General features: G+C 33.3%; 1 protein-coding gene across 1 annotated transcript; it reads left to right on the forward strand.

Moving 5' to 3' along the window:
* The first annotated feature begins 16,764 nt into the window (after positions 1-16,764).
* On the forward strand, positions 16,765-19,007 carry LOC104905336 (protein transport protein Sec61 subunit beta). The gene is made up of 2 exons (XM_010693840.4): positions 16,765-16,925; positions 18,567-19,007. The coding sequence occupies exon 2, from the start codon at positions 18,569-18,571 to the stop codon at positions 18,812-18,814; it is 246 nt and encodes an 81-aa protein (XP_010692142.1). The 5' UTR covers positions 16,765-16,925; positions 18,567-18,568; the 3' UTR covers positions 18,815-19,007.
* The last annotated feature ends 1,312 nt before the right edge of the window (positions 19,008-20,319 follow it).

Here is a 20,319-nt window from a genome sequence, read left to right on the forward strand (position 1 = left end):
GATTATTAAAAGATGTCCAACTGTCTATGAATTAAGGCTGTCAATTCGTGTTAGTAGGTTGTGTTCGTATTTGGTTTCGGGTTGATTTTAGGTTGGTCCCCGAAGGTTTCAAAAATGATATAAAAAGTAGAATAGTTGCATAATATACGACACATTTCTCTTTCATTGCACGAATGGGGGTTGACCTCGTGTCATTCGTGTGTGACGGGTTCATGTTTCTCTCGGTAACTTCAGGTCGGGTTCATGTCGTGTTAGGGATTGTCAAACCTACCATTAATCCTAATTGTAATTATAATACTCCGTATTTTTAATGAGTTATTAAGTATAATTTTTAAAAGGTTTTATTTACTCAAAAAGGGTTATTATTTATTATAAAGGTTTTTAAATAGGCTTTTATAATATACTCCCTCTGTTTTTTTTTATCATTCCTACTTTTCTGTGCGCGTCTTCCAATGCACGTTTTAAAACTTTAATATCTTTCATTATATATTAGTAAAAATTATAACGATTGAATATTAATAAAGTACTAATTGAGACGAATCAAACAAGACCCCACATGACTATGTTTTTTCTTATAAATTGAGAACATTTGAGAAGATTCTCTCTATGCATGAATAGTGTCAAGATTCCAAGTGAGAAGGATAAAAAAAACAGAGGGAGTACTATGGATTTCAATTAAAGTATACCAAATTAAATATTGAGCGGAAATTTACTTGCAGTTAAACCCAAGTACTTTGTTTTAAATAAAACTAAAAATATTTTAAAGGCAAAATCCAAAAAGATTTAAAAAGAAAATAAAGAAAAATAAAAAAAATAAAAAAAATAAAAAGCTAGTTGCCGGCGCATAGCTCACGGTCACGGCCATTGAGTTCGAGATTTTTGCTTATTTCAGATCTAATCAGATCAGATCAGAAAAAATAAGTTCAGATTAGATCAGTTCAGATCTTGCTTATATTTAAAAATTATTATATCTTTCATTACATATTAGTAAAAATTATAATAATTGAATATTAATAAAGTACTCATTGAGACGAATCAAACAAGTCCCCACATGACTATATTTTTTCTTATATATTGAGAAAAATCTAAAAGATAAGATCTTATAATCAGAAAAAATAAGTTCAGATCAGATCAGAAAAAATAAGTTCAGATCAGATAAGTTTAGATCAGAAAATTTCAGGTGAACTAAACATAGCCTTAAAGTGATGGTTACTTTATTTTTTATCTTTTGAATTCTAACTTATAGATTATTTATCCTAGATAATATTTCCTAATCCTAGCTATATGATTTTTAAAAATAGTGGATCATCTCAAGTTATTTATCTTTTCTCTTAAAATTCATCTTTTATTTTTGAATTCTATTACGACTATATGCCCAACCTTTTTTTGAAGGGAATATGCCCAACTAGTATAAACAAGGACTCCACTCCTAATTCATATTCTACTTCCAATTAATTAATAAAATTAATTAATTATATTGATTAGTATTATTAATAAAAATATCTTTTATAAAAATAATCTTTTCCCAAAGTATTTTCAAATATTTTTATCTAACCTTTTTAATATATTTTTAAACAATCTTTTTACAAACCTACTAGATTTCGGAAACATATTGCATCCCAACCACCTAAACCTATATATATATATTACCCGCCCTAACCTTTCTCATCCCTCAACACAAAAAATTCTCTCACGGCCCTAAATATTCATCACACTCCTGATAATATCACATCTTCACGTCTAACACCAAAATATACCAAAATCCGCCATTGATATAATTCACACAGCACATCACCATCACCATTCACGCCAGACATCCATACATAATACACATTTACTACATACTACCTCCGTACTTTTTTAGTTGCACCATTTGGTTTGGTGGCACTATTCATCAATCAACTTTGTTAAGTTATCTCGCATTATTATATAAGAAAAAACATAGTCAAGTGGGGTCTTGTTAGATTCGTCTCAATGCGAGGATTCCAAATATCAAATTTTTATATTTTTTACTTGCACCCAATAAGAGATATTAACGTTCAAAGAATCGTCTCGGCAAATGTGAAAAAGCAAATGGTGCAACTAAAAAAATACGGAGGTAGTATCTACTGCCATAATACACCGCCTAATTATCCTAAAGTCTCAAATCCCTCGCACCACAATACAATTATCTTAATATACAAAACCCATACTATAGCAACTAAATATATAACAACATCATACTTATTTGATACCAAAAGCCACGATCAACACCTGCTATATTACAAAACAATCGTACAACAATTCAATCCGAGATCAGTATATATATACGACCTCGAAAGGTGGTATAATGTTTGAGGGTTAACTACATTAACTACTTATTTTATTTCTTTATATATTTTTATTATTTTCTTGAAGTTACTAACATTTTATTTGTGATAATTGATGTAGATTTTTGTTAATGTATTTCCGCGACGGTAGGTATTGTATATTTATATTTTATTTTCTTATTTTTATTTCTTATTCATGAGCATATTTATTTTTTTGCCTGATTGTAATATATATCACCTTGTGTTTATTGTTAATCAAAGCCTAAATAACTGTTCTGACATTGATTAGTTAATTTGGAAAACCATCTGGGTACCTGTAATTTAACATTCTATTTGTGATATAGATTTTTGTTAACGTATTCCCGCGACGGTAAGTATTGTATATTTTTATTTTCTTTTCTTATTTTTATTTCTTATTCATGAGCATATTTATTTCTATGCCTGATTGTAATATATATCACCTTGTGTTTATTGTTAATCAAAACCTAAAGAACTGTTCTGACATTGATTATTTAATTTGGAAAACCAGTTGGGTACCTATAATTTGATTGCATAATATATATCACTAAAAAGTAGTCTTTTATGTGTTTTTTGAACTAATCTAAACTAAATATTTTAGGGTGTTTAAAACATTATTAGGACGGAAAAATCTACATTGAATAAGTCCGTAAGTTGTCCTTACGATTCCCATATCCAATTAGGTTTATGAGTTTCCTTTATAGACGTGTTGGTGACTTCAAAACGTATTCAATAAAACCTTTACAATGAGATAGTCAAATACACGCTCATCATCCCGCGTAGGCGTAAATAAAAACATGCCTAATACACCTACCCTTTTTCTTCTCCATTATCAGTTATTAATTTTCAAAGTGTGTGTATATTAAATCTTTAATTATTGTTTTGCATACGTAGTATATATCATGTTTTAGTGTTATTTTAAATTGAATTACATATTTTTGTGAATATTATGAATTTACATGAGTATATTAATTTTTTTGACTTACTATATACTTCCTCCGTTTCTAAATAAGTGCAACATTTCTTGTTTTCACGTTTGCCAATGCATTATTTTAACCAGTAATATCTTCAATTATCAATAAGTAAAAATTATAAAAAGTTGATATTAAAAAAATTCACATTTAGACGAATCTAACAAGATCTCACATGACTATGTTTTTCCTAAAATGCAAATCACTAAAGCTAATTGAAGTTTAAACTGTGAATAGTAAACACTATGCAAATGTTGCACTTATTTAGAAACGGAGGAAGTAAGTGCAGAAGATCTTTGTCATCATTGCCATATTGTTAGGTTTCACGTTTCAACTAATCTCCAAACGTAACTATGCAGTATTGTGTGGATTTTTAAGAGGATTTCATAAACAAGTTATTTTATATCTTTATATGACTAAGGGCCTGTTCTCCCCAGCTTATTTTCAGTTCAGTTCAGTTCAGTTCAGCTCTAATAAGTTCAGTTCAGTTCAGTTCAGCTCCAATAAGTTCAGTTCAGTTCAGTTCAGCTCCAATAAGTTCAGTTCAGTTCAGTTCAGATCAGTTCAGTTCAGTTCAGTTCAGCTCTATTCTTTTATAACCATTTTGTTAAATATTATTATTATTATGTTGGTATAATTTATTTTACTAATTACTATTATTATTATTTAAATATATATCATTACTATTAAGTATTATTATTATTATTATTATTATTATTATTATTATTATTATTATTATTATTATTGTTGTTTCTATATATTTTTTTTATTGTAGCTTTACTAATTATTATTACTATTATTATTAGGAGGAACATGGTTTAGGTCAAAGCACAAATAAACCCACTTTTTTTAGCCCATAAACCAATCAAATCGCGTCAAGACGGTTTATTGTATAATTTCGCGGTCCAACCCAATCATTATTTTTATTACTAAATATTTTTAAGTTATTAAATATAATTTAAAATAGTAATATTAATTTACTTCTTAGATATTATTGTTATTATATTTCATCGTCAAGTATTAATATATTAATACAAATAATATAAAATAATTATTATTAATTATCATTACTATCATTAATTATTATTATTATTATTATTAATTTATGATTATTAATATTATTTATTTATAACTATCATTTAAAAATATTCAAAATATTACTATTATTATTATTCATTATTATTACTTATCATTATAATTATTATTTAATATTTATATTATTATTGTTTAAATTATTATTTATATATTTATTACATTCAATTTATTTCAATGTAATATAATTCAATTCAATTCAATTCAATTCAGTTCAGTTCAGTTCAGTTCAGTTCAGTTCAGCTCTGATAAGTTCAGTTCAGTTCAGTTCAGCTCCGATAAGTTCAGTTCAGTTCAGTTCAGCTTTGATAAGTTCAGTTCAGTTCAGTTCAGCTGTTTTATGCCGAAGAGAACAGGCCCTAAGTTTATAAGAATTATTATTGTTTTTAAAGGCAAATTATTTCCAATAGATTTTTTATTAGATATATAATACTTTATGATCGTAAATTATAAAGAATTCACGGTCTCTTATTTATTAGCAAGAACATTATCACGTGGCGTTAATACTCTCAAGTTTCTCACGGATTTTATATTATAATATATTCTTCAAAAAGAGAGAAATTGGGGTGTTACAAAGTGGTATCAAGAGCCTTTAGGTTTATTAATGAGAGTTTGGGTAGATTTAAAAATGGCATATAAGTTAGAATGTCGTATTTTTTGTGGATAATATTTTGCATTTTATGTGCATATATTTTTTATTATTTATGCAGCCTAAAAAGTTTTATTTCCAAGTATAAATATTTTCCAATTTATATATTTTGAAGAAAAGAATACTTGTATTGATTTATTTTTCCGAGAAAAGTTATGGCTCAGAAAAGACTTGGTATATAAGTTGGCCGTTTGTGCCGCACCTCTCTTTCCTTGGAACTCCCTCAATTAACTTTTCCATGCACGAAAAACCTAGTAGTCAGAATAAAAATTTACCATATACATATTTATATATACTTAATTTTTCGAAAACACAAATAATTTGATTTTTTTTTTGGTTTCCTTATCTACACTTGCATTATTGATACTTATGAATAATGTATGACATTTTGTCGAGTTAAATATGAAAATATTATTAAATTTTCATAAGCAAAGAGATTTAATTGTCTTTATGACAGTATATGTGGTACTTACTATTTGTAATTTATTTTACCACAGATTCATTATGAAAATTCATATTCCATTTTTTGTACCCATTCTAGTAAAAAGATCTGAAGAAATTATGACTGATTATGTGCATAATATTTTGAAGTATGCGAACTTTCTAATAGAGCAAGGACACCAACAATTTTATTATCATGGACCAACAATTGCTCTACTTTTAGATTATTTATCTTACATCGAAGCATATCATTGGTTATACAATAAATATTATAATTTTGTTGAATTTGTTGGATAAAAAGCCTAATATGGTGGATCATTAACAAGAGGGAATTTGGCTCGCTACTATACCATACTTCATGATTGACCTCTGATATGCTGAATTGTGGAAAGAGCAACAAGAAGTATAAGATATGATTAATGCATACCAAACTCCGAGCCATTCTTATCATGAATCTATAACTAGTTCTGAAACCTCCAATGTTCAGAGCAACCTGGCAAGCATAGAGTGTAGTCCATCATCTAGTGAAAGAATGTGGTATAATCTTCTTAGTGAATACCTATTGAAAGAAGGATTCGAAAATAATCAAATCAGTCCTTGTGTATTCATTAAGTGATCTAAATCAGGATTCACCATCATTGTTGTTTATGTCGATGATTTGAACATTATCGAAAATCCTAAAGAACTTGAAGTGATTACAAAGTAGTCGATAAAAGAATTTGAGATGAAAGATCTCAGTAGGAGGACAAAATTTTGCCTTGGCTTGCAAATGGAAGATTTGAGAAATGGAATTTTTTTACATTAATCAAACTATACAGAAAAAATTATTAAACACTTTTTCATGGACAAAGCCCACCCAATAAGTTCTCCAATAATAGTGCGTTCCTTGAATGTGAAAGATGATTCAATTTCATCAAGGTTTCGAGAAGAAAACGAAAAATATTCTTGGTCTTGAAGTACCATATTTAAATGCAATTGGTGTCTTGATGTACTTGGTTAACAATACTCAACCTCACATAACTTTTTCAGTAAACTTGTTAGCTAGATACAACACTGCACCAACAAAGAGACGTTGGAATGGAGCCAGACACTTATTACGTTATCTTCGAGGAACACGAGACCTTGGATTATTCTATCAGTCGAAACCAAATGTGTCATTTATTGGTTATGCAGATGTTGGGTACCTATCAGACCCACATAAGGCTAAGTCTCAATCTGGATATCTGTTCATTTATAGAGGCACTGCAATATATATCTTGGAAATCCACGAAGAAGATCTTGATTGCTATATCATTAGATCATGCAGGACTAATGCTCTTTATGAAGCTGAACGGGAATGTGTATGGCTAAGGTCAATGATCAAGAATATCTAAGAAGAGTGTGGAATGGAAACAATGTAACACCCCGATAATTCTCTCTTTCTAGAAAATACTTTATAATATAAAACTTAGAGAATTACCCAGGCATTATCGCCCGTGTGAAAACGTTTCGGCTTACTCAGAATTTTGCAGCGGAAAACTTACTAAAACAAAAATCAACTTTATTAAACTTATGAACCAAATGACAATGTCAAACTTAAACACACCAACTAAATAACTCAACTTAATAAAGATGTTCCTACGAAACAACTTAAGTAATACTAATGACATAAAAGCCTCTCCATTCCAGATTCCCCAATGGTATGCATCTTCGAACCTGTAATGTCAATGCTTTATTGACTCTGCTCCCCCGAAGGATCACCACAGGATCAATAGGCAAAGCCATGATCACAAACACAGCAAGCACGTAATCAGCAAAGCTGAGTACTACATATCAGACAAAATAATCCTAAACATGATACTACACATAAATTGCAGGGATAAATATATAACATAAATAAGTAATACTCTGCAGACGACTCTTACTGAACTAAACTTAAATTAGCTTTTTATCACTTTAATGGAATAGTTATTAGACGAGTTGTCCTGCCAATAAAATGAAATGGGGCGCGACTCCGCATTTAGAGTGACCTGCGATATCGAGGAACCTTTGAATAAAAAGGATGGTGATCAACCCATTCCTAGAAAACTATGGCACGCTCACCATAACCCCAACCCTTATGTCCAACTCTAGACGTGCACTAGTCTAAAGTCTATAACTTATTCTCGTTTCACTTTACGTTGCATTCTTTTAATACTTGTGATGACACCACAACAACCAAATAATACACAATTCATAATCACATAATCATAACAAATTCCTTTTATCTTTAGATTAACAAGTGTTCACAACTTATCAATCAAGACTCCTTTTATTTCTTTTATCCTTTGTTGAACCCAGCCAACAGAAATCGTACCTTTACATAGGTATAATCCATACTTACCAAATAAGATCCCGGTTCTTATAAGATAAATAATAAACTCAAAGAATCCATGATTCCAATTTACTTACATTAATTCACTCACGAATTAATACCAAACTAAACTTAGTTGCTTGCATCAAACTTCCATACAAACAAGTCATACTTAACATATTCTTAGTTTACATGTAGCATCACAGCAAATAACATGTAAAGCCATCATAGTAAATCATATATATGAACTACAAGGTCCTATACATGATACTAAATATAAAAACATCCCAAAGCATGTTTCTAACCATTTAGCACGTAGACTATGTACGTACCTCGTATAAACGTAACGGTAGGCCACTTTTAAGCACTAAAAGTCCCCTACAGTGAATTCTCCGCCTAAAACAACCAAGAAATCGAGTAAATACTTGTACTAAAAAAAATACAGCAACTTTAAAACGTCCCAAACCCTTTAAACTTCTTTAAAAATCGTTTTTATAATTTAAACTCTCATTATTTTTAATCCCTAGTATAGATAAACTATTCTAGTGATTAAAAACCATTAAAAACCTTAAAATTAACTTTCTGAATTTCCAGCAACTATAAAATTTTCTAAACCTTCTGAAAATATTTTAAATGAATATAAAAATCGTATTCCAATCAAAATTCATATTCATACTCTAAATATACGATTTCTAGTGATTTAAAACCCTAAAAATCACATCTTTCATGATTAAAACTAAAAATAATAAATCTGAAATTTTTCTTTTATACATATGATCCGAAAAATACATATTTCATAATAAAAATAATAACTCAAATCGAAATCATGCAAATAATAATAAAATAACAATAAAAATTAGAACTTTAATGGAATCTTAAAGGAGAAGTAAAGAAAACAACCAAAATAAGAGGAGGAAGGGGCGCCGAGCTGGGACAGCAGCAAGGCCGGCGGAAATCATTTTTCGGCTTCAAGAAAAGGTTTGTGACGTTTCTTGTTCAACAAGAAACGTTACTTAGCGAAGAAGAAACGATTTTTGAGAGAAAAATGAAAGTCACGCTCAAGAGGAAGAGGAGAGAGAAAATGTCGAGTGAGAGGAAGGCTCAAAGATCACGTGCAAGTGAGGAGAGAGAAAATAAGTGTAGGGCAAAAATTCGGGTTTTAGGATATTTAAATAGGCTAATCCTATTGGGCTTAGGAAAAAGGAAATAATTAATATTAAAACAATAGGCTAATCCTATTGGGCTTAGGAAAAGGAATTCAATAATTAAAACTTTGATGACTAACAAGATGGGCTTGTTAGGACTTTAGTCATCAAATTATCCTTTCCCTTTTTATTTCTTTTGGGCTTTCGATTCCATTAAGTTTCTTTTCAAATATACTTTTAATAATTAAACTCTTATTTAAAACACGCTTAATTAAAATATCAAACTTTATTAAGCTTAGAAAAATATTTTTAGTTGACTTTTAAAATAGTCAACCCTTTTTAAAAGTCAAATCATTTTCCAAACTCATTTGGATTTAATATAATTACATAAATAACTTAATATATTTATGAAAATCCTTTAAAAATGTGGGGGATTACAGTCTACCCCCCTTAAAAGAAGTTTCGTCCCGAAACTTAACACAAAACCCTCTTGTTTTCGAAAGTCTAACTCATCATTTCGAAAATCTTTGAAGAAAAGATAGTGCCTCTTGTGCACTTTCCCATTTTTAAACACTTGTGTTACTTATGAACACTTTTCTTATGCGGAGACTCTACTTCTTTTGCACTAACATGTGCAAATTGCCCAACATAGGCATACATATACATGAAAATGTCATAAAAATAGACAAAAAGCGCGAAATTTATCGCATTCTACCCCCCTTAAAGAAAACGAGTTACGCCCTCGTAACTCACCTCAAGGAATAGGTCTGGATACTTTTTCTTCATATCCTCTTCGGCTTCCCACGTTGCCTCTTCTGACTCGTGGTTAGACCAAAGAACTTTGACAATATGCACATCCTTGTTACGCGTACTACGCACTTTCCTGTCGAGAATCTTGACAGGTCTTTCCTCATAAGTGAGGCTACTATCTATCTGCACTCGTTCAGGCTCTAACACATGGCGCTCATCAGGGATATAGCGCTTCAATTGGGATATGTGAAACACATCGTGCATCTTTTCAAACTCCATTGGCAATGCCAATCTATAAGCTACTTTCCCAATGCGCTCCAAAATTTCATATGGGCCTACATATTTAGCACTCAGCTTGCCCTTTTTCCCAAATCGCATAACGCCTTTGGTGGGTGATACTTTCAGGAATACTTTATCACCTACAGCGAACTCATCTTCGCGCCGCTTTAAGTCTGCGTAACTCTTCTGCCTATCTTGCGCAGCTTGAATTCTAGCCTGAATCAATCTAACGTTCTTGACGGTCTCCTCAATGAATTCTGTCCCCAAAACTACATTCTCACTATAGTCGTTCCAGCAAATGGGACTTCTACACTTCCGCCATATAACGCCTCAAAAGGTGCCATCTTGATACTCGCATGGTAACTATTATTGTAAGAGAACTCAATCAAATCTAATTGGTCCTCCCAACTTCCTTGAAAATCTATAGCACAAGCTCGCAACATGTCTTCCATAGTTTGGTTAGTCCGCTCAGTCTGACCATCGGTCGCAGGGTGAAAGGCGGTACTCATCTTTAATGTTGTCCCAAGGTTTGCTTGACCTTCTTCCAAAACTTAGATAGAAATCTAGAGTCACGGTCTGAAATAATGTCCTTTGGGACTCCGTGCAATCTCACTACATGCTTGATATAGGTTGTAGCGAGTTGCTTCTTCTTCCATGTCTCCTTAATAGGTATGAAAAAGCGGACTTGGTCAGTCTATCCACTATAACCCAAATGGTATCATTTCCACTCCTCGACTTGGGTAAGGCAGTCACAAAGTCCATAGAAATCGAATCCCACTTCCATCCAGGAACCTCTAGTGGTTGGACTGTCCCCATGGGCCTCTTATGGTCTATCTTCACTTTCTGACAGGTTAGACACTTAGACACATACTCGGCTACCTCTCGTTTCATGTTCGGCCACCAATATATCACCTTAAGATCCTTATACATGTTGTCACCCCCAGGGTGCACAGAATATGGAGTATGTGCCCTCATCCATAAGACGTCTCTTTAAGGTCTTGACATTCTGTGGTACACACCACCTCCCTTAAACCTTAGACTCCCATCTCATGAATCTTGAAGTCTACTTCCTTACCTTGCTTCATTTTCTCTTTTATCTTATCTAGATGCTCATCCCAACTTGACCCTCAATGATCTCATCGAAAATTGACACTCCCAAAGAAAGTTACTGAGTCTAGCCTCACTTTCCCCAGGATTTAAAATTTCTAGGTTCAACCTTTGCATATCTCTACACAACTCCTCAGGAACTATCAAAGCCTCAAGCTATGACTCGATTTTACTCAAGGCGTCAGCACCACATTCTTTCCCTCATGATACTGGATGTCTAGATCGTAATCCTTAATCAACTCTAGCCATCTCCTTTGTCTCATATTCAAGTCTTTTTGGGTAAATATGTATTTCAAGCTCTTATGGTCTGTGAATATCTTGCAGGTTGCCCCATAAAGATAATGTCTCCAAATCTTCAATGCAAATACATGGCAGCTAACTCTAGATCATGGGTAGGGTAATTAGCCTCATAGGTTTCAGTTGACGCGATGCATAAGCTATTACCTTCCCATTCTGTTGCAATACACAACCCAAACCATTCTTCGAAGCATCACTATAGACCTCAAATCCCTCATTCCCATCAGGTAGGGTTAAGACAGGTGCAGTGGTTAGACGATCTTTCAAGATCTGGAAGGCTTCCTCACACTTCTCATTCCACTCAAACTTGGACTCCTTTTTCATTAAATTAGTCATAGGTCTGCTATCTTTCGAGAAATCTCTCACAAATCTCCTATAATAGCCAGCTAAACCCAAGAAACTTCTAATGTCAGTCACACTCTTTGGAGTTGGCCACTCACTCACAGCTTGAATCTTAGCAGGATCTACGAGACTCCTTCCTTAGACACAAAATGACCCAAGAATGCTACTTTCTCCAAACGAAATCACACTTAGAGAACTTGGCATATAGTTGGTTCTTCCTCAAGGTTTCCAAGATAGTCCTCAAATGTTCATCATGTTCGGTTTCATTCCTCGAATATATCAAAATGTCATCAATGAAAACCACTACGAACTTATCTAAAAACTCATGAAAGATTCTATTCATCAAATCCATAAATATAGCAGGAGCATTTGTTAACCCAAATGGCATTACAGTGAACTCGTAGTGACCATAACGCGTTCTAAAGCAGTCTTAGGTACATCCTTATCAGCTACCCTCAACTGGTGATATCCTGAACGTAAGTCAATCTTCGAGAACACACTAGCTCCGTTAGTTGATCGAATAGGTCATCTATTCTAGGCAAAGGGTACTTGTTCTTATGGTAACATTATTCAACTCCCTATAATCATACATAACCTCATACTCCCATCCTTTTTCTTCACGAACAAAACAGGAGCTCCCCAAGGCGATGCACTGGTCTGATATAACCCTTATCCAAAAGTTCTTGCAATTGCGTCTTTAACTCACTCATCTCAGGAGGTGCCATTCTATAAGGTGCCTTAGATATAGGTGCAGTTCCAGGAACTAAGTCTATGGTAAACTCGACAGCTCTTGCAGGCGGCATACCTGAAATTTCACTCGGAAAGACGTCCATAAACTCATTCACTATTGGAACATCCTCAAGTTTCAACTCGACTTCTTTACTCACATCTTGCACACTACAGAAAAACAGCTCACACCCCTTTCTCATCAACTTCTGCACTTGTAGAGCAGAGATCACCCCAAAGTTTTTAGGTTTCCCAAATCGTCTATATGAGGTAAATTTTCCCGAAGGGTTTCTCAACACTACTTTCTGGACAATATTGTATGTATCACCTAAGTAAGCGAAGAGTACATCAAAGGAGACCAAACTAAACATTTATCACTAAAACTCTTTTTCACTCATGAACTCCAAAAGGAAGAGACAATAAACATCCAACATATCCAATCATGTGAAAATCTTCCAGATTTATTTATGAAATCCCTTCCAACGAAGAAATTTGAAGAGTTAGTCTGAAAAATTGGAATGCGTCACCTTCGCGATATATGCTAGATTCAGGGGAGTATTATATGTGTTGCACTCTTTTTCCATTCAATCAGGTTTTTATCCCACCGAATTTGTCTTGATAAGGTTTTTAATGAGGCAGTTAATTTTAATCATATAAGGATACATAGTAGTTGTATTTTTTCCCTAGTTATGGATTTTTCTCACTAGATTTTTCCTCACAAGGTTCCTAACGAGACAACTAATATCCTATTAAATATGGGCATTCAAGGGGGAAGTGTTATGAAGTCAAAAGTTGAATGTCATGTATTTAATGCATGACAAGTTTTTCCTAAACCTATATATTAGGGTAATGTACATCAAAAATTATTAAAAGAGATAATCTAATTTTAATATAAAAGTAGATATAGTCACTAAATGTATATATTAAACTTGTCACTGATGGGTTTTAAAATATACCGCAAGTGCACGGTGTCTGTTTAGCAGAGATTCATGCTCAATTATCTAACTACTTCAAAAGAGGAAAATAATTGAGGAATTAATAACTAAACTAGAATAAATTAGAACGCAGAAAAATGGGAAGTTATCAAATAATTAAAAGCCTAGGGCAATCGATCGGTCCATCATGCTCATACCAGTTTAATCAATATAATATAGTTCAACAACACTTGGATTGAGGTTCGAATAAATAAAGTATTTCGTTAATCCTTGGTCAGGCATTAACAACTCTTAGATTAACATATGCCAGTACGATCGCTCAACATAATCAAATCTACATATTGTAACAAACCTCTAATGAATACGATCTTTCGATTCTAATTCTTATTAGCTAAACATAACTCATGATATTGCGCAATTACATGAATTAAACAAGTATAACAAATCAACATGAATTATTCTAATTCAATCCAATTATTGAAGAACATCAAACCACAATAAAAAAGGTATAAACATGGCTTCCCTTTCTAAGCCCTAGAAATAGACTACTCACTCATGATAGCAATAAACTCAATAAACATAATCAAACTAAAGGAATTCATTAAATTAAACTAAGTAGATAAGAATACTGAATGATTGAAGAACAACGAAAACGCTTTATAATCTTCCAAATCAAAAGTTAACACAAGGTAGAGAGAGAAAAAATAAGTATTTAGCCATAAAAAACGTAGAAAATAAGATAGTCTAAACGAAAATATCAAAAACCTATTTATACTCTTTACAAAACCGGTTTAAAAACCCGAAAAAACGCGTCCAGAGAAGCCGCCCGGTCGACCGGGCGAAATCCGCCCGGTCGGGCAACGGTGATTAGGAAATTACGACAAAGAAGCAAATCCGCCCGGTCGGGCGCGCAAGCGATTTTGGCTCTTTTCTCACCCGGTTGACCGGGCTAATTTGCCTTGCATCGTAGTGAAATTTTGATTTATGCGAAGGCTGTATCTCTCAAACCAGAAGTCGGATTTGAGCATGTGACCTATCATGGGAAAGCCCTTGAAGTCTAGTTTCCAACCCAACTGGAATTTCTTGATTATCAATTTTCTATCAAAAGTTATGATCAAAATAGTGAACATGTGTCAGTTTAGACACTTCTTTCACTAACTCTTTGCTTCATTCTTACTCGAAATTGTCCCGAAAAGATGCATTGTGATCCTTGTGCAAGATATCTTCATCTTCAATGATTAATAAACTTGATCTTAGGTAATCATAATCAATTTGCATCAAAGTAACCTGAACATGATAAAAACACGCAAACGGGGTAGTAGAGCACAACTTACGTAATTCATTCCATTATACACCTAAATGCTCTAAAAGGAGTTCTAAATGCAATCAAAATGCATCTAAAAACTACATATAAATGTGACATATCAGTCACAGAAAGAAAGTAAGCTAGTCATTATTGAGTTAATTCTCTTTTTATTATTGGACTTACCATTGCCTAATTCTAATTTTAAAATAGACGGTCTCTTACAAGACAAACTCAATGTACATATATTGACTTGTAGTATATTTCTTGTAGTATAAATATAACATTTGGCATAAATAGTAATACGAAAGAAATAACCACTTCTATGCTAAATTTCACTCTATAATCTTCTGTTCACCATGTTCAGGGCCGGTGAATGGGCTGTGCAAACAGACCCACTGCACAGGGCCCCCAAGTCAATAGGGCCCCCCAAATCAGTTTATAATCATGTTGTTGTGATAGAATAGTAAAGGTTTATGTTGTAGCACATTGGTACTACCTTGTAATGATTCCTTGTCTTCGTATTCAGTCAATGGTTCGAACCTACGAGGTAGCTTTTGAACCCCTTTTTTCCTCTTTTATTTATAGACAATCAAACTAATAAAAGCAAGTATGCTTTTCTCAAAAAATAGTCAAGGATCATTTTCGTAAAAAATTACCAACTCTAGAAATTTATCTTTTTTTTTTTTACCAAATTAACTCTTAATATTTTTCATTTTTTACATTCAAATTTTAAATAATGCCAAAGATTCTCATTCTTAGGTAGTATTAGTTTATTCTCAACTATGAATTTTGTCGTTTGAAATAACAATTATGATATTATATGCCTCGTATGTATTTTTACATATGTCGTAGTTATATATTCTAAAAATTTTGGGACCTAAATTTAAAATTAACACAGGGCCCTGAATTGTTTAAGACGGCCCTGCCCATGTTTAATTTCACAACAATATGCATATTTTTATACATAATAATAAAGGAAAAATTGACAAAAATAAGCCAACCTTTGGCCCATCTTCCACATATAAGTCAACTTTTTGAAATTCCAGAAATAAGTTAATCTTTGCATCATTTTAGCCAAATTTAGGTCAGATGACTTGTGACCGGTTATATAGGTATAATTTTGTTTTATTTCTTTAATTTTCTCTTTATTCTCATTTTCTACTCTTTATTTTTCTCTCTCCTCTCATTCAATCTTCTACTTCCTCTCTTCTCTCTCCCTTTTTCCTCATCACCCACTGGACATCCACCCACCGGATCGCCACTCATCGGATGTCCACATCCACAGCGGACCTCCTTTCTCTCTCCCTTCGATCTCCTTTCTCTCTCTCCTTCGAAATCTTCTTACATTGGTTTAAAGGGGGTGGTGTTTGGTTCGAGATGGGAGTTTCACGATGAGGGTTTTGGGTGGTTTCACCGCATGGGTTTTGGGTAATTTGATGGTCGGGGTTGTTTCGGGGTTTTGGGTGGTTTCACGGGTGGGGTTGTGGTGGTGTCAGGGTTGGTTAGGGGTTTTGGGTTTGGTGAGGTGGGGTGGGATGTTCGGTTGTGGGTGGGTGTGGAAGGTCTAGGGGGTGTTAGGTTCGGTGTTGGGTGCGTGGGTTTTAGGTGGTGGTGGCTGGTTGTGCGATGGGTGGGGTTGGGGTAATGGTTTGTTGTGACAGTTGGGGTGGTGGGGTGGCAGTTAGGGTGGCGGAGTGATCTGTTGTGACAGTTGGGGTGGTGCGATGGGTGGTGTGTTAGCAGGTAAATGAAAAGCTCTAATCTAAATTTGACTAAAATGATGCAAATATTAGCTTATTTCTAGAATTTCAAAATGTTGGCTTATTTGTGGAAGATGGGCCAAAGGCTGATTTATTTTTGTCAATTTTTCCTAATAATAAATATCGATATGAATTATGCACATGTACTTCCACCCACGTCTAGGACGTTACCTAACACATTGATTCACGTTTCTTTTTTTCCTTTCTCATACAATTTTCAACTCAAAGTAAAATTCGGAGTATTTGGGATCAACGCGTCATACGTGGCACCTAACTATTGGCTCAATCTATGTGGAGGCTTCATTACTCTCGTTACCTCTGCATATATAAACTTACTAACTGAAAAAAAAGGGATTGAATCAAATATCAATATTATTATTCAGCTTTTTCCTTCGATCGAAAATTTTCTACCCTTGTTCTAATTTCTTAAATCTCTTTCCCTTAAATCTTTACTCGAGAAATTCAGGTCAGTTTTTATTTCAATCTTTAATAAGTATAATTTTTTTCTAGATTTAGCATCTGTTTAATCTTTGATTTTTGGGGTTCAATTTTTTTTTTTTGCATGTATGAATCTGATTTCTGATTGCAAATTACCCTACTTTTCGATCTGGGTATTATGTTAATTGAAGACCCAATTTCTTAATTTTTCAGATAAAGACGCGTTTTTTTTAGTTCCTTGAAGAAAAAAAATCTAAATTTTTGGTGCAGAAATTGGAAGATAGTAGATCCAAGTAGAATAAAATGTAAAAACTGTGATTTGTGTTGAATTTGATCTGTTTCTGTTTGTTAATGGTGAAATTAGTGTACTTTGTTTTTAGCCGTTGATTTCTTGTTGAATGGTAGATGTTGACTATCTATGAAATATTGAAATTCTCTCTCCAATTTCATGTTGTTGGATTTGGGTTTAAGTTGTTAATTGATTGGATTTTGATATGCCCTTTACTCCTTTAGTGGTTTTGGTATGATTTGCTGCTAATGAAAGGCGATAATTTGTGTAATGTGTTTTAGATTTTGTGGGTCAATTTGATTTGTCCAATTGGGTGAATAAACTTAGGTAACTTTGTAGATTGGGAGGGTTATATGTAGGTTTTTAGCGCAATATGATTCTGTATGATTGTGAATTGCCGGATAAATTTGATTACTATGGAAGTAATATTGAGCTGTGATGTTAAGTTTTTGAAATTGAGGTTATGATGCTGTTAGTCTTGGGAAAAATTTCCTGTTTTAGTAATAGGGCTTTGTCTTTGTTATATGTTGAGTACTTTCTCATCCTAGAGGGTAATAGTGCATAATTAGCTAGTTTAGTGAGTCGAGAGACGGAGAGATGAGAGATGAGAGATGTAGAAACGATCAAAATACAGATGTGCATTCAAGCGAAGAACACTAGAAGGATGATGAGGCTGTTACCTCCTCTACTTTACATTGTAAATAGAGATTACATTTTTGTTGTTTAAGTTTATGTGTTGTCGTTGTTGATAAGTTTGTGTATTAAAATTGATCTTAGCGGTGTTGCATTATACCTATATTAAAATTCATCGGTTTCCGTTTGCTTGTGATTGAAGGCCATGATTCATGAACATCATTTATATCAGTAATTGTTAATGGCAACATCAAGAATCCCATGTTATTTATTTCATTCGCTTTAGAAGTTTGAGTTGTAAGAAAAGTATGCTAAGGGAATATGGGAAACGAGGATCAAGTTTCCACTTAGTGGTTGACCCTTGAGCTTGGCTTGGGAATTAGTGGTTGGCCCTTGAGCTTGGGGATCATCCGCTCTTCACAAATCAAACAAGGGAAAATCAACCAGGAACATGTTGTCCTCCCTTTCAAACACTCTCTAAAATGTGATCATTGAAGAAGAACAACAATCGTTTAATCTGTTTGGAGATTGTAGTGCTGATTTCACCTAGTGCTCTTTTTTTTTTTTTTATCCCTCTTTTAGCAAACCATGGAAGAAAATGTTTTTCTCTTTGTTTATATGGTGAAATCATCACTAATGCATAATTGGATGGTTCTCTTTTTGTTGCTTTAGTGTTATGACTAATCCACCCTTGTAGGTTTATCTTTGATGTCATCAGGTTCTTAAGCTGTGTTATGCCTTTTGCAGATATGGCCACTGGAACAGCTCCCCCAAGAGGAAGTGCAGCTGCCGCTGCCAGCCTTAGGAGAAGGAGGCCAGCAGCCGGAGGGGCAGCTGGAGGAGGGGCTTCTGGAACTATGCTGCAATTTTACACCGATGATGCTCCGGGTTTGAAGATCTCCCCAAATGTTGTTCTTATGATGAGCATAGGTTTTATTGCTTTCGTTGCTGTACTTCATGTTGTGGGTAAGCTCTGGTTGGTCAGGAAAGACTGAAGAACCCATAAGATGGCTAGGCAGGCGTTGGTTGACTCGAAGTTTAGACAGCTTTGCAGTGTTTTTTGTTTTGTATTTTGCTTCGATAACCACAATAGAAGTCTATGGTTGAAAGTTTAAGAATCATCATGTTCTATTTGTACCAAGGAGAGATTACTGTTTAATATATCAGGCCTTTGAGTTACAGTTTTTATCTTCGTCTCATGAATCTGACCAAGTCACAAACCTTTGAAGGTCATTATTGCTTCTTTTGGACATTGACTGTCTTATAATTCTTGGGATCAATATTGGGTAACATATGTTCTTACTCTTAAAAACGGAAAAAAAAGGGTAATTTGAAGTCTCTTGCAAGTAGGGGGAAAATTTGGGGGTCCTTACCAGGAAGGCTTGACATATGTTCTTAAAGTAGAACGCTTAAAACCTAAATTTAGGTTTTGACAAACACAGATGAACATGTTGGCCTCGAAGTGAACTCCTTTTATTAGTTAAGAAGAAAATTTTTGGGTTGTTATTAGGAATCCATTATAAGTTAACACAAATTATGCATCTCCACCCATCTTTACCCCTTAAATTTCAAGCAAATATGTAGGAGTAGAAATTGAACCTTACACTTTGCTAGTAAAGATGGAAAAGATTACCACTTAAGCTTACTCTTGACGTTGAACTTTAGTTTCGTGAATGTATTGGCATTGAATTTCACTAATCAGAATATATTGGCCTTAAACTTCGCTTGTCTGAAGTTGTCGTATGAGTTAGAGTAGCTTTTCTCAATATTGTCCCAGTCAACTGTTTCATCCTATTGTTTCTGAATTCAACTTACCAAAAGAGGGAACTTTAACTTATCTGAATTGGTGAGCTGAGCAAAGTCGAAGTACTTCTCTATTTGTTCTTACCTAAAAGATTCCAAACAATTGCAACAAGTCATCTTGATCAATACTACATTTCTTTGTACTTGCTAAATCGCTTTTTTATTTGGTTTTTAACCCAACTTATTTTACTTGTATAGGTTAGAATAGGTCCTCTTGATTTTTGATGGACAATATTTTGTCTTTCTAAGCTCATCCTTAATCAACTGGCAGACTTTCTTTGAACATACATACTATTAATGAATTATTGAAAGTGCTGAAATCCAACAAAATCTGATTATCTGCATAACTAAACTATAGAAAAAACGTTTTAAAGGGAAAATCATTAAAATCATAGTATTATCATTAAGTTGACTAAACTTTTGACCCTATTAGATGCATTTTCTTAACTACATTTTATGTGGAGTGCTCAAATATTTTATATGTTGTTTAGCTAACTAAATTTAACCAAATAGAATTTTCTAACATTTTCAACTTTTTAAGAAAAAAAAAAATAGTGGTACAAGTTACTTAAGAAAATAAGTTGATTGCAATCACACGAAAATTATAATATAAAACGTTAGATGTTGAAAGTATCTAGAATTGGGTTAGGGATGATAGTTCGATTTAAAACCAATTTGCAAAAATAACCTAAATATG

The sequence above is a fragment of the Beta vulgaris genome, chromosome 1, assembly GCF_026745355.1.
Source record: "Beta vulgaris subsp. vulgaris cultivar EL10 chromosome 1, EL10.2, whole genome shotgun sequence".
NCBI classification, from domain to species: domain Eukaryota; kingdom Viridiplantae; phylum Streptophyta; class Magnoliopsida; order Caryophyllales; family Amaranthaceae; genus Beta; species Beta vulgaris.

Excerpts from the sequence above, each read along its gene's own strand:
- LOC104905336 (XM_010693840.4), top strand. The coding sequence starts at position 18,569 with ATGGCCACTGGAACAGCTCCCCCAAGAGGAAGTGCAGCTGCCGCTGCC.